The sequence below is a fragment of the Natrix helvetica genome, assembly GCF_964273705.1.
Source record: "Natrix helvetica genome assembly, chromosome: Z".
In the NCBI taxonomy this organism is placed as follows: Eukaryota; Metazoa; Chordata; class Lepidosauria; order Squamata; family Natricidae; genus Natrix; species Natrix helvetica.
In genome coordinates this window covers 119,866,044-119,880,015 of record NC_138554.1, presented here as the reverse complement: position 1 = coordinate 119,880,015, position 13,972 = coordinate 119,866,044, and the positions used below count along the sequence as shown (strand labels likewise).

At 35.3% G+C, this 13,972-nt stretch overlaps 1 protein-coding gene across 3 annotated transcripts in view; it reads left to right on the top strand.

Annotated features, from left to right (window-relative positions):
- Positions 1 to 4,127, top strand: part of LOC309401940 (homeobox protein Mohawk-like) — a 188,594-nt gene extending 184,467 nt beyond the window's left edge. For all 3 annotated transcript variants that reach the window (XM_081971321.1, XM_081971319.1, XM_081971320.1), the window contains one exon: positions 121 to 4,127. In XM_081971321.1, coding sequence (XP_081827447.1) covers positions 121 to 310 — 190 coding nt within the window. In that variant the 3' untranslated portion in view covers positions 311 to 4,127. The remainder of the gene's footprint in view (positions 1 to 120) is intronic.
- Positions 4,128 to 13,972: the final 9,845 nt, after the last annotated feature.

The following is a 13,972-nucleotide window of genomic DNA, read 5'->3' as shown; positions in this document are numbered from 1 at the left end:
CTTTTTTAAACAAACAGATTTTTATATGCCTAATGGAGAAAAGTGTTATTTCACTGTTTGAATGCATGAGTATCATAATAATTAACAAACATGGAAACATTTCTTGATGTTTGTTTCCAGTGCAATGAACAGGAAAAGATCAAGCAAAGACGAGACGTATTGGAAGGAGATCAATGCAGCGATGGCCTTAACCAATCTTGCCCAGGGAAAGGACAAACTGCAGGGTACAACCAGCTGCATCATTCAGAAATCTTCACACATATCAGAAGTGAAGACAGTGAAAGTTCCACTGGTGCCAATGCCATTTTAAGAGAAAAAGTGATTTACTTATCTTTCTCTCTCTCTGTGGATTTTTTTTTTCATGCTGTTCGTTTTCTTGTAAGATCACAAAAGATCTAGAATAGGGATTGAAGCTCCTATTGTAGTCTGTGACAGTCAGGACGAATATGAATAAGCGTAGCTCATCGGAAAGGTCTCACCAGCAAGCACCAGCAAAATGATCCTGAGGAGGTTTGTGTGGTTCTCGTTCATTTTCTTGTTTGTGATGTAAAAGCTATTCCCAATGAATTGTGTTCTGTTATGGTACAGTAATCAAGAAATATTCTCTCAGGCTAAATAGTTTGTTTCTTAAATAACATATCCATTATGGGGGGGGGCGTTCCCTGCTTTTTTCTTTTTAAGTCAAAATTATTAACTTATTTTATTATATTAATCAAGCTGCACATTAACCATCTGCATTGCTATAACAATAAGTGCCTTGCTTTCTTACAGTAAGCTACAACGTGGGCATAGCTTTAGACATCTGTGCCTCAAAATGTCAATCACCCAACACTTAACCTTGCATGCAGTTCTAAGTGCATCTTGACCGTTCGAAGCTGACGTCAGAAAGGGTATTATTACTGTTTTAAAAGCCCTAAACTTTTCATTTATCTGAATTAGAGACCCAGTAATATCTAAAATGAAATTGCTATATTTTACCATGAAAGAAAAATTGATTGTTACCAAGTAATACTCTACTTTGCTCAAGTGAAATCAAATTGCTATGTTTTGTTACCCATAGAATTATTTTGATAAGTGCAATATTATGGCTTCAAGAGCTTGAGATCCAGATTTTAAAAAGAAATAAGCCTCATTCATTTTAAGAAGAATTCGAACAGCAAGGACATTTATATATGTGAAGCATCCTTCCTTTCAGGTGCTTTGCAGTCTGGATGTGCTTGTTTCTCAATATGATTTAAAAATACAGTGCCTCTCCTCCGTCTGACTGCTGTTTTGGCTCTTATTATTGTTGAGCATGAGAGCAAGATAGCAGCTCACAGAGAAATTAAATCTCACCTATGAAAATGTTCCTCTTAGCTTTATATAGTGCTTAATTTTTTTTTACATGAAAACGTATCCTGTGACAGCTTAAGTTGTTCTTGTTGCAGTAAAGCTATCAATAAATCCAGTGTAGATTCCTTCCTTTTAAAGTCCCCTTTAGATTTATTGAAACTGTTATGTAAGTAAACAAAGCAGCTCACTTTTTTTGGTACCAAATCAATCTGTGCTTCAGTTTATTATTTACATTGGAGCTCTGTAACTTTCCACGACGGAAACCGTTATTGCCTTAATGCATCCAAAATGTTTTTTATTTTGGTATGGAATGTATCAAATGAAGGCAATCCCCATTTCAATGAAGGAAAAGTGGGCATAATGAAATCTATATATTATATAAAGTGAAAAGCCTGAATTAAAAACATGTGGGGTACACAACAGACAAACAATTGTGGCACTGACTCAATTTAAAGTTAAAATAGATGCTAAATTAGGCATTAAAAACAACATTTTAAACCTCTAGATTTGACTGCCATTGAGTCAAGTGAATTGTACAAAATAGTTTTTATAGAGGTATATCAAATTTTTCTTCAATCATCCAAAAATGTTCTAATCAGGCTCCCTCCCTTATGTAAACAACAGTAAAGGCCCAAATAGTTTATATTGAGTGGTAAAAGAAAATTAGAGAAAAAAGTTGATTGCCAGAGTTTAGTTTAGCAAAGTTGAAACCAAGCTTATTTTCCTTTAATTGTTTGAATGTTACATTTGAATAACAATATCCAGACTAAATTGTAAACCTAGTTTCGAGAAAATATCATTTAAACTCCAATCTTGTTTTTCTCCCCAGCACAGTTATAGCCAATAAAAGGGGAGAGGGGAAAGAAAAAATCAGTATATGTTAGTTGAGATGGACAAGGCAGATTCACTGTTTAATTCCTCATGTCTCACCTGATAGCAATAGCACTTAGCAATAGCACTTAGACTTATATACTGCTTTACAGTGCTTTACAACCCTCTCCGAGCGGTTTACAAAGTCAGCATATTGCCCCCAACAAACTGTGTCCTGGAATGGAATTCTCTCTCTACAAGCAGTGGGTGACATGTACCCCACGCAGTCTTTAAATCTTTTTGGGCAGTACTTAAATCCCACTTGACCATAATTCCCCAAAATGCAAAGCATCATTCCCACCACTTCAAAATATAAAAAAGCATGAAAATGGTAATATAATTCCTAATATAGAAATATCCCAGTGAAAAGAACAAGGGAACAGCCCTTCCCATATTCTGCCCTGACTATTTGATGGTCAAGGCATGGCTCCATCATATGGCAGTCATGTTGTGACCCCATCAACACTGAGAGCCTCCCTAAAATGTTCAATATCCACCAGAATGTTGCCTGTTTTTACTTGATACTGTCAGGTTTATACATCCACGAGGTGTTCTTTGGGTAGAGAACTCCCAGCAGAAGAGTAGATAAGACTGAATTAAGACTTTTGCATATAGCTTTGCACAGAATTCTTTTAAGACTGTATTGCTAGTTTTCTAAACTCTTTATAGTATAACAAATCAAAGTAAGGCAGATTCCTGTCTAAAGTCTAAAATGTATTGCAAAATCAACCAGGGTTTAGCCTTCAACGTAAACTCTGTTGGGAAGGTAGGTAACCTTGTGGCTAATTCAAATCTTTCTGTTTTAAAAAAAAACTTATCACACCTCTAAATTGGCTATTTCTAATTTCCTGAGCATGGAGGGCATTGTATAGGGTTCCTTATATGAGCAAGATTAAGTGGGGATTAAATTGTGCAAAATTTCCAAAAGAAGCTTTCTAAAGCATATAGCCATCCTATACATGTGGAAGCAGTGGATATAGGCTGCAGAAGATTTACACCCGTTATGCTCCCTCGACGTCGAGGGAAATCCTAGAAATTCAAGAGAGGCAGGGGGACTAACCCTTGATGGAGCTAACTTTCAGGTATGCAGATTGATCTTCAAGTGTAGCCAGTTTCAATTGCACTAATATAAACTAGCAGGTATCTGCCTTGATGTAACTTGTAGAATGCATCTTGATGTATCATAGCATTTTGCGATGATGGTTATTTCTAAACTGTATAGTTAAAGTGATTTGATATGAAAAATATATATATTTTGTACACACATATACATACACACACACACACATATATATAAATACACAAATACAACACAAATATAAAAAGGCAACATAAAAAATAAAAATATGGTTTTCTGCCTGGATGGTCCTTTGTAATGGGCCAAAGGACAGAAAGGGGGAGTAGTGAGCTCCCTCCCATATTTGGGCATACCAAGAGTTGTAACACAAATACATACATACATACATACATACATACATACATACATACATACATACATACATACATACATGCCTATAAACACACACACACACACACACACACACACACACTTTTTTAGGGAGTGTTTTCATTGACATGAAAAAAGCAGGAAATATACTGTATGTTATGACTGTATGAACAGCTGAAGTTTACTTTTGAATGATTTACATCATTATGCAACAGAGATATCCCCACACTTTATGGCTTTGACAACCAATCTACTGGATTTTCTCATAACAATGTGAATTTTTAAAATAAAAACAGAGAGTAAGCGCTTCGCTTTAGTTCATACTATTGTAAATTATTCTGCTATTAACTATTTTGTGAAAATAAACTGTGTTGCCAAACTTTTCTGTAAGATGTTTTCAGGTTTGTTTTGTTTTTAAAAATTCAAGTGAATAACAGTGTCAACAAAATTACTAATATGTGGAAGGATCAACCCAAAGAATAAAAGTTACTATACAAAATAAGGATGGTATGGATCACGTGGTTCCTTTTTGAAGCGAGGGGATTAAAAAAAATACTCGTGTATACAGACTCATGACAAGATTGTCTAATGATGGCCTGAATACAAATATAGAAGGTCTATGAGGGCAACTGAAATCCCCCATTGTTACAACTTCTCTTTTAAATGCCCAAGTTTTGTGGTATAACTAAATATTGACACCAGCCAAGTTTAGAGCATCTTCAAATTAAATTCAGTGGAAAAGAACAACTAAGAGTATTATTTCTGGATTTCAGGAACAAATGCAAACTATGGTCAGTAAGATCAGACCATTCTAATCCCTAGAAGAACAATATTCCATTGATATAGAGATGGAGACTAAGGCATAATTTCTGGGGGCCTCTCAGATAGAATGGGACTTGGAGAATGTGTACCCAGATTGAATGATAGAATAACCAGGTGGAGGTGGTCCTTCGAAGTATAAGATACAGGGAAATAATTGATGTTGTGTTGTTTCATTCTTTTCCGTGCTTGAAGACAATTATGTCTGGGAATTTCTGAAGTTCCACTTAGATGAACAGATTGGATACTGCCAAATGATTTCTAGGCAATGAAAAGTAAATGTAAATATTTATGTGATTTTTAAAAAAAATTTCCTTGAGTTTAATCCTTCTATTGCCACAAATTTAGGCAACAGAAGTCTCAGAACCGAGACCAGAACTGAGTCTCGGTTATTTATCAGCAAACTTGCTGGTCTTTGCTTTAACTGGCATAACCATTTTAAGAACATAAGCAACTTTTAAAAATCCCTTCATGCCAGTTTGGAAACAAATTTTGATTCCAAAAGTTGTTGATTTCAAATGCATGTTCTGCTCAGCTTGTTTCTCAATATTGGAGATACAATCAAACAGCAATCAAATTAAGCATGCAGGGGACTGCTGATTTCATAGGATTTAAGCACCCTTAATTAGGTTTGGGCTGATAGCCCAGGCGTTTATAAAAAAAAGTGTTTAGGGAATTAATGTTAGCAGGTAATAGAAATGTGCTTGCTTATAGCAACAAGTGGTTTCTATAATTTCTACACAGAGATTCTTTATATTTCCAAAACCCTAAGACATGTGGAGTAAAATTATTTCAGAACTGGGCTCAAGTGTTTAAAAGATAAGCAGAGCCGATGTTACGATACAGGAATATTGTGCCAAACCTTTGGGCTGCTTTAAAAGCATTGAAAGCACATGTGTGTCATATTCTGATCTTTCATGTTTTTGGGTCTGGCTCAACGACACCTGGTTTGCTTTCAGAGGTTCACTGCCAGTTCAGTTTCATCATCCACTGTTCAAAAAAGCTATTACTGAACTGTATCGACCCAGCTGGACCCCAAATTACCTTGTTGCAGGAGAGAGATGGCAAGTTTAGAACAATAATGGTTCAAGAACACCCTGTAGCTTAGCTAGCTTATCTAGCTTATCTCAACATCTTCCATGAAGTTGAGGTTTCAAGGCAAAGAATCTTAAAGTTCTGTCTTCATTTCCACCTCCTTTGCCTCTTTCTGACTTACGAAATAGGGCTACTGTTCCTTTTGTTGTTGTTGAAGGGATCCATTATAGATGTCACAAAATGTTTGTAATGGAAAAACCAGAGATATATCTATATTTATTGAAAGTGTTCTATGGTCACTCACTTTTCTAAAGGGAGGCCAACTTCCTGAAAGGTCCACCATGCATGTCCCAGAAAGCCTGCTTGACAGAGAAACCAAAGCATCTACAGAGAAAATGCTATGTTTGCATTCAGTTAATTGTCATTGATAGCAGTGCTTTGGGCGTCAATTAAATCAGGACATCAGGAGAATCTGCAACAGTCATCATTCTCATAAAATAATTCAGGTGAGAGAATTCTATCAAATCAGTAATGACTTTACTGAATATAATTTGGGACAGATGAAATCTGGGATAAAGGCAGAGCTGACATTTCCAGATTCTGTTATCAATCACTAACTGATAGTGATTAGAATTAATTAAGGAAGTGGGGGAGGGGGAAAGGCCATGGATACACAAACTTGATACATTTTCCACATCTCAATTTTTAGTCTCCCCTCCTCAAATTCTTTTAATGCAACTGTCATATCAGCTTGGTCAATTGGCAATGGATGAAGTTATTGGCAATAGATGTCAGGCCTAGCTCAATATAGCTATAAATCAGTGCACCTGAATTTTTAAGCTATTGAGGTCTGGTTCCATAATGGATGAGCTCATTCATTTGTCTTGTTGGATCTTTTTTCAGATCATTTTATTTTCCATCCTGTTTTTTGGATAGGATCCCAACACCTTGGGCCTTTTTTTTCTCTCTGCCATTTCTTGGACATCTGCTAATGTTGCAGAGGTTCTTTTAAGCTGGGTATCAGTCTTCTGCAAAGTTTTGTTTATAACTATCTAAATAGTTGTTATCAGTGCTCTTTGTTGATAGACTATCTTTCCAGAGAACATCATTTAAATAGCAGACTTCGACTGCAACAACAAAAACTCTCCTCTGTATGTTCAGTGCAATAAAATTATTATCCCAGCAGATGCTCAGAAGATATATGCCTGCAAGTGTTTGATGTGATCAGGAATAACTCAAGAGACTTTACTCAACATGTCATTGTCTAAAGAGTTCACATCTTTTAGCCATTCTGGCTGGGAACAGGAATTTCAGTCCCAACACATCTAGAAGGCTGATTTATGGTCTTGTACATGGATTTTCAAACTTGGCAAGGAGAATTCTGGAACTTGAAGTCCACATCTTAAAGTTGCCTAGTTTGAAAAACATAGCTTTAGTATATGATATTAATAATATACCTCCCTCATGATCCGCAAGTTATTTTTACAATTCCTTTGAAATCAAACTGATGATGAAGAATGAAGAAATACTATACGTACAGCTAAGAAATATAAATAATTCTTTAAAGGAAGGAGGTCTCGTGAAATTTGACAGAGCACAAAACCCTGACTGGCAACTGACTTGTAGCGAGCCAGGGAAAATGTTACAGTGACTACTGTTCAGCTCTATTCATGTAGAGCATTCATGTAGATAAAATCGAGCCTCTTATGCCACTGAAAGTTCATTTTATAGCCCAGCAGAGCTCTCCTTCTCTTTCTCCTGTCATGTTTTGGCAACAGAAGATTTGGATGTGTCAAAGAGCTGTGTTTATTCATCCCAGTCCTGATTCAAGTTCTTTCTTGCTAATCTTAGCCAACCAATTCTCAAGGTGCTAAGATGTCAAGTGTGCACCAATGCAAAATTGCCTCGCCCAACTTTTGCCCTCATCTATCACTCTGTACTTAACCATTAGTCCTTGTGGCTAACTTAACTCCCTAAAGGAGTGTCATTCTAACCATAACTACCTAAAACCTGCCAAGTGCTGTTTTATGAGCTGCTGCCGAGAGTTTTAAGGTTGATTTTTCAACAATTTTCACTGGCATTTGATGGTACATGCTTGATTTACAATGCTGTAAATAAATAACCACAAATAAGAGGCATTCTTTTCTTTTAGGATAATGTAATATGGCATTCTTTGGAGAGAGAGGAAAAGACAGATTTTTAAAGAGTTTCTGAAGTTTAATTCTGAACCTGTCACGAACCTGTAGCAGAGCTATGAAAAAGGGAAACAGCATATTGTAAAAACAAAAAACAGAAGCTTTGAGATATCAGGGAAGGCAAAGAGCTCTTTAAGATAAGGAAGCACCTGCTAATGATAAGAGGGCAAAATATGGCAGCTGAGAGATATGAACTCTGCCAAGACGAGTTTCATCTGTGTAGCTGGACAAGAATTTCTTATGGGTTTGTCCAGCCAAGTTTCTGTATTTGCTGGTCCACAGACTGTATAAAAGACACTGAATTTCCAGGAAAGCAATCAACAATTTCTTCATGACCAACATGACATCTAAAAAGAGTTCATCTGAAAAACAGAAGGGGGAAGAGGGCACATTAGAACAGCTCATTTATACACAGCCTGCAATTCACGTAAAATGAATGAAGAGACACAATGCTGGTTATGCCAATTGTCCACTGATGAACTTAAGGAGAACAAATTTAAGCACTGTTTGAGAAGGCTATTCTGGAAATCTTTTGTTTTAGCAACTAACTTAAGCAACTGACTCTCACACATATACTGTATGTACATTAGAACCCACATGTATAACACATTATGCTAAACCATCATGAGGTAGGTTTGCAATTTACTGATAGTGTTGTGTCAATCATGGAATTGTTATTGGTAAGTCAATGTTTATAGCTTGCATGTTAATGCAGACAATTGTGTCTTATGCAGTAGACTATACTAAACTAAACTAAACTACAATTCATCCTCAAATTGAGCTTGATTTCTGAAGAATTCATGGACCTGTCAATATTGTTGTCTTCACCACAATATATAAATGGCTTGCCTTTTGGGGGTGAGGGAAGTGCCAGGTTGAAACAGTCTTTCATTTACTAGTAGTTTCCATCCAGGTATTAACTAGGTCCAAACCTGCTTAACTTTTTGTGTACACACACACACACAGAGTGGATTCACATATTTCACTGTCATCATTTGTTTGATTATAGTCTATTGCGTAAGACACAATTGTCTGCATGAACACACAAGCTATAAACATTGACTTACCAATAGCAATTCCATGATTGACACAACACTGTAAGTAAATTGCAAACCTACCTCATCGTGGTTTAGCATAATGTGTCATCTAATGCTACACGAGCCATCACAGGATCAGCCTATTGGGCTATCTATTTACACATTATCTGCACTAAGAAGCAAAATTTATCCAGAAACTTTTTTTTTACCCTTCCTGAAACTGTCAAGAAATGAACCCAGAGTTTGCCTTTCCATGGAGTGTATGACCTGAAAATTTCTGAACATTTCTTGTGAAGCAAAAACTAATGATGTAAGGCAGCTTGTAGGATTTAGCAGTGCCCAAGTTTAATAAAAAATGCCATGACTGTCATGAGCCACTGCCTGCTCAGGAAAATTCCCTTTCCCATCTCAGGTTTGCAATCTAGTAATCCCAAATAAATTTGCAAGTCTCCCTTGCAAATCCACATTATCCTGGAATGCTATAGTTGAGGTGTAGGTTTCTTTTGTATTTTGGTGATGGATATATAGCCCATGTACATACTTGAGGATAAATTGTCCCATTGTGTTTGCTCCGTAGCAAAGAACCTGATCAGTTTGAAATGCCTGCGGCTTTGTATCCAAAGCAGGAATGCTTGGCCCTTGTTTTAATTAATCATTGCAGGTTTTTTGTTATGGTTCTAACAAAACCATCAAGAATATTCTTGGATGGGTCTGAGAAAAAGTTATTATAAGGCAGGGCAGGTTGTATAACTGGGCATTGCATTGTTCTTCACAAAATATAATAGGGGTGGGGAGAGAACTAACATAGGTGACAGAAAAAGGTAAAAAAAGCTGCAGGTATCGTGGCAGCATTGTACTACTTATCCATGACTCTTATATGCTACCTTTTTCTTAAAGTTCATGCTGGCTGGGTTTTTTTCCATGCTCCAACCTTTTGAGATGAATTGGCTGAGAGTAAGACTGGCCAAATTCTCCTTTCCTCAAGACAGTGTGGATCTGAACCAGGCTTCTTTTTCCTGGTTGAAGTCCAACAATGTAATGATGTTATTACTTGGACTCTCAATTAAGAATAGGACTCAGTTTTCTGGGTGTTTACTCAGAACTAAGTTTAGAATGAGCTAAAATCTAAAAAGAACTTATCGGAATATACACAAATCCCTCATTTCTAGAGCAGCAGTCAATTACCTACTAAGACTGTATTACTATTATTATTATTCTCTTCCTTCCTAGTAACTATCTGTTTCCACTTATGACTATAACCATGTTGCTTGTATCTTTAAAATTTATATTGTTTTATTTGTTCCTAGTATAATTTGATTGCTTATTAGTAACCTATGACTATCACTGTTGTACGTTAGGATTCTTGATGAATATATTCTATTTTATTTTTCTTTATGTACCCTGAGAGCATATGCACCAAAGACAAATTCCTTGTGTGTCCAATCACACTTGGCCAATAAATAATTCTATTCTATTCTATTATTCTATTCTATTCTAATGAGATCCACCAACACTCTACGGACAGTGGCACTAAACGGAGACTATTAGTGTCCATCTTGTTCCACTCTAAAAAAAAACCAAGCAAACCACATGCATGTGCACAAAATGTGTATTTGTTTGTGAATGACATCTCCAACAAATGTTTATCAGCCTTTAATGGTAGTTCCTTAAAAAATAATGATTTACATCAGAGGAAACACATAGTTTCCATTAAAAAAACAATTTAATTTGTTTTACAAATGGTCTCAAGAAATCTATGTTAAAGATACTTATGCTAAGGGCAATTTCAAACAAAACTGTTTCAGATTTTCTACAAATGTAAAAAAAAAGAACATTATAAAAATGATACTGTACTTTCGTGTCGGACACACCAAAGCACTTCTGTGGTGAAAGGACCAGGCCAGTCACATTACCACTGCGTGAGGACACCCAGTCAAGTGTTTCTTTCATGTCCCCATTAGTGAGCCCACTAAAGTGGTACCTATTTATCTACTTGCAATGGGGGGCTTTCAAACAGCTAATTCGGGAAGTGCTTGAGCAAATGAAGGGTACTCACCGCATTACACAGCAGCACTTGGGCTTCGAACATGGACTTGCATATTGTCAATCCAGCATCCTTACAATTAAACTACCATGTTCCAGTAAAAATAATGAGCCATAATTATACCATGCTAAAAACATAAGTCTCAGAGATACCCAATTTATGTTGCTCTGCACAATTCTTACCCACTTACTAGGGATTCTCGTGTATAAGGGCCATTATGTTTGCCTAAGAAAAGAATGGCAATGGTTACAAAACCTTTTTCTGTAAAAGCCATTATAGGTGAACCTTTTTCGTAATTCTGCTCTACTGAAATTCTGTTCATTTATCTCCTCCTTGAATAGTCTGACATATTATGCAGTAATAGCCTATGTACTTAATGCAAAAAATATTATTGAAATTATTTTTAAAACCTTTTAAAAACCCATCATAGTATCAATTTTGGGAGGTGGGGAAAACAATTTTGTCTGTCGATGCTCTTTTAACACCTCTCAACTAAAATTAAAGATTGGTCTCTCAGAAATCAAACTTAATATTAAAATTAGTTGGAGCAGGAGACCTTTGAAACAAAAGCAAACAAAAAACATAACAGTGTCTTAAAATAAATCCTTACAAGGAACGGATGTGGAAATTGTATCTCCAGGTTTTGCAGGGAAATATGCCTCACTGTCATACAGACACGCTTGAAAATAGCATTTAAAAAAAAAACCAGTCCTTTGTGATCACAGATAAACAAATGGATTATCCATCAAATTAACCAAGAGTTCTTCTAAGTCAAGGCTCAATGACCAGATTCAATTTATCCTACTCCAGACACATTATACAAAAACCCAACTCTCTGGAGAAAGTTCTAATGCAATCAACCAATGGAAAAGAAGTTGCCTTCGGAAGTTGTGGGAGCTTCATCACTGGAGGCTTTCAAGAAGAGACTGGACTACTATCTGTCAGAATGGGTCCCCTGCTTGGACGGGGGGTTAGGCTAGATCACTTAGAAGGTCCCTTCCAACTCTGTTAATCTGATCAATCTGGGGAAGCTGAAAGGAAACAGAAGAAAAGGATGGTCAGGTAGATGGACTCATTTACAGGGATAATAGTCTACCACTGGAACACTTAAAGGACCACTTTAGGGACAAATTATTATGGAGGAAATCAATCTATGTAATTGCAAAGAGTCAACAACAATTTGGTGGTAACATAGTCAATCAGATGATCAAATCAGTTTTAAACAGGTATTTTGTATTTAAAAATGTATTTTGTGGGGTGAGGATTTATTGTGGACAATAAACATTGAGATTCATAATGAAACTAGTTTGTACTTTGCTACCATTCATGTGGAACTTTCAAATTAGCCAGAACAAAGTTATTTATTTAAAAATAACTTTCCCCCTCCCACCGATGGTTTTATCAAAGTGTAGCAGTCAGTGACATGGGACGATGTTGTTGATGAATTAGGAATGGGAACCCAAAGATGAGGCCATCTTTATAATAGAAGCTGATGTTGGTCTAGCTCTTATCATCTACCTTATAGGTTGCTTGATGAGAGGATAACACTAGAAAAAGGATCCTGGGAAGGAAACATAAATAAATAAATAAATAAATAAATAAATAAATAAATAAATAAATAAATAAATAAATAAATAAATAAATAAATAAATAAATAAATAAATAAATAAATAAATAAATAAATAAATAAATAAATAAATAAATAAATGATTGATAGATAGATAGATAGATAGATAGATAGATAGATAAATAATAAATAAATAAATATAAATAATATAAATATAAATATAAATATAAATATAAATATAAATATAAATATAAATATAAATATAAATATAAATATAAATATAAATATATATAAATATATAAATATAAATATAAATATAAATATAAATATAAATATAAATATAAATAATATAAATATAAATATAAATATAAATATAAATATAAATATAAATATAAATATAAATATAAATATAAATATAAATATAAATATAAATATAAATATAAATATAAATATAAATATAAATATAAATATAAATATAAATATAAATATAAATATAAATATAAATATAAATAAATCTTTCAAAGTCTCTGGGGAAACAAAGCAGCCCAGCTGAACACTCCACCTGTTCTGTTTCATGAAATTCACCACAAATCACCAATGTCCTAGTTCAGTTAGAAGACAACAAATTTCAGCCTACCCTGAATTGCACAAGAATGTAGGACTGTGTATAAAACAGTGTCTAGAATTATCAGTGTGACAAAAGATGCCACAGCAGCTCTGCCACCATAAGTTTTAACAGGAACAAAATTCAAAGGCAATTGCACAGATTTTCCCTTTAGCCGAAGCATCTAGGGGAGTTTAAGTGAAACAGAAAGATTTACTTAAATAGATAGTATATGTTTGTTTTAACATTTCGCATCAAATTAGTTTCAAAGTCAATGTTCATAGCTTAGTTTCTTTTTTACTGGACATCCACATCGAAGGAACAAATGAATCATGAATTCAAGGCCTGCCTTCCCTTCGTTTTGGACCAATTGGGAATAGCCTAGAACAGTGGGTCTCAATCTTCTTAATGCCATGGCCCTTAATACAGTTCCTCATGTTGTGGTGACACCCAACCATAAAATTCTTATATGTTTTCCGTATTTTTTCAAAAATATGTGTTTTCCGATGGTCTTAGGCGACCCCTGTGAAAGGGTCATTCGACCCCCAAAGGGGTCCCGACCCACAGGTTGAGAACCACTGGCCTAGAAAGGTCATTACCAGAATGTGCCTTTCTGATCAGCATTGCGTATTTAGCCCTAGCCTGAAATGATAATCAATAATACAATTCCACTGCATCTTTCCAGCTTTGTCTCCAAAGCTGCTGAAAAGACACAAACAAGCATTTTTCCAAAGAACAAAAGTCAACGTGATGGGAAAGTTACCAGAACTACTCTTTCCACTCACACACTTTCAGTGATCCAAGAAACCCAATTATTGCTATTTGAGTTGCTTTGTTCCTTAATCAAATTATTTTGGAATGGTCAGAGGACTAGTCTTTTGGAGGAGAATCTGCACGCTGAAGTAATTAGGAAGACCTTTGATTACAGTGCAACAAGTTTAAATGTTCTTTGGAAAACTGTGCACAAGAAAAACACATGTTGCATGGAATCCTGTAGCTGGCCACATAGATTAGAGGTGCTC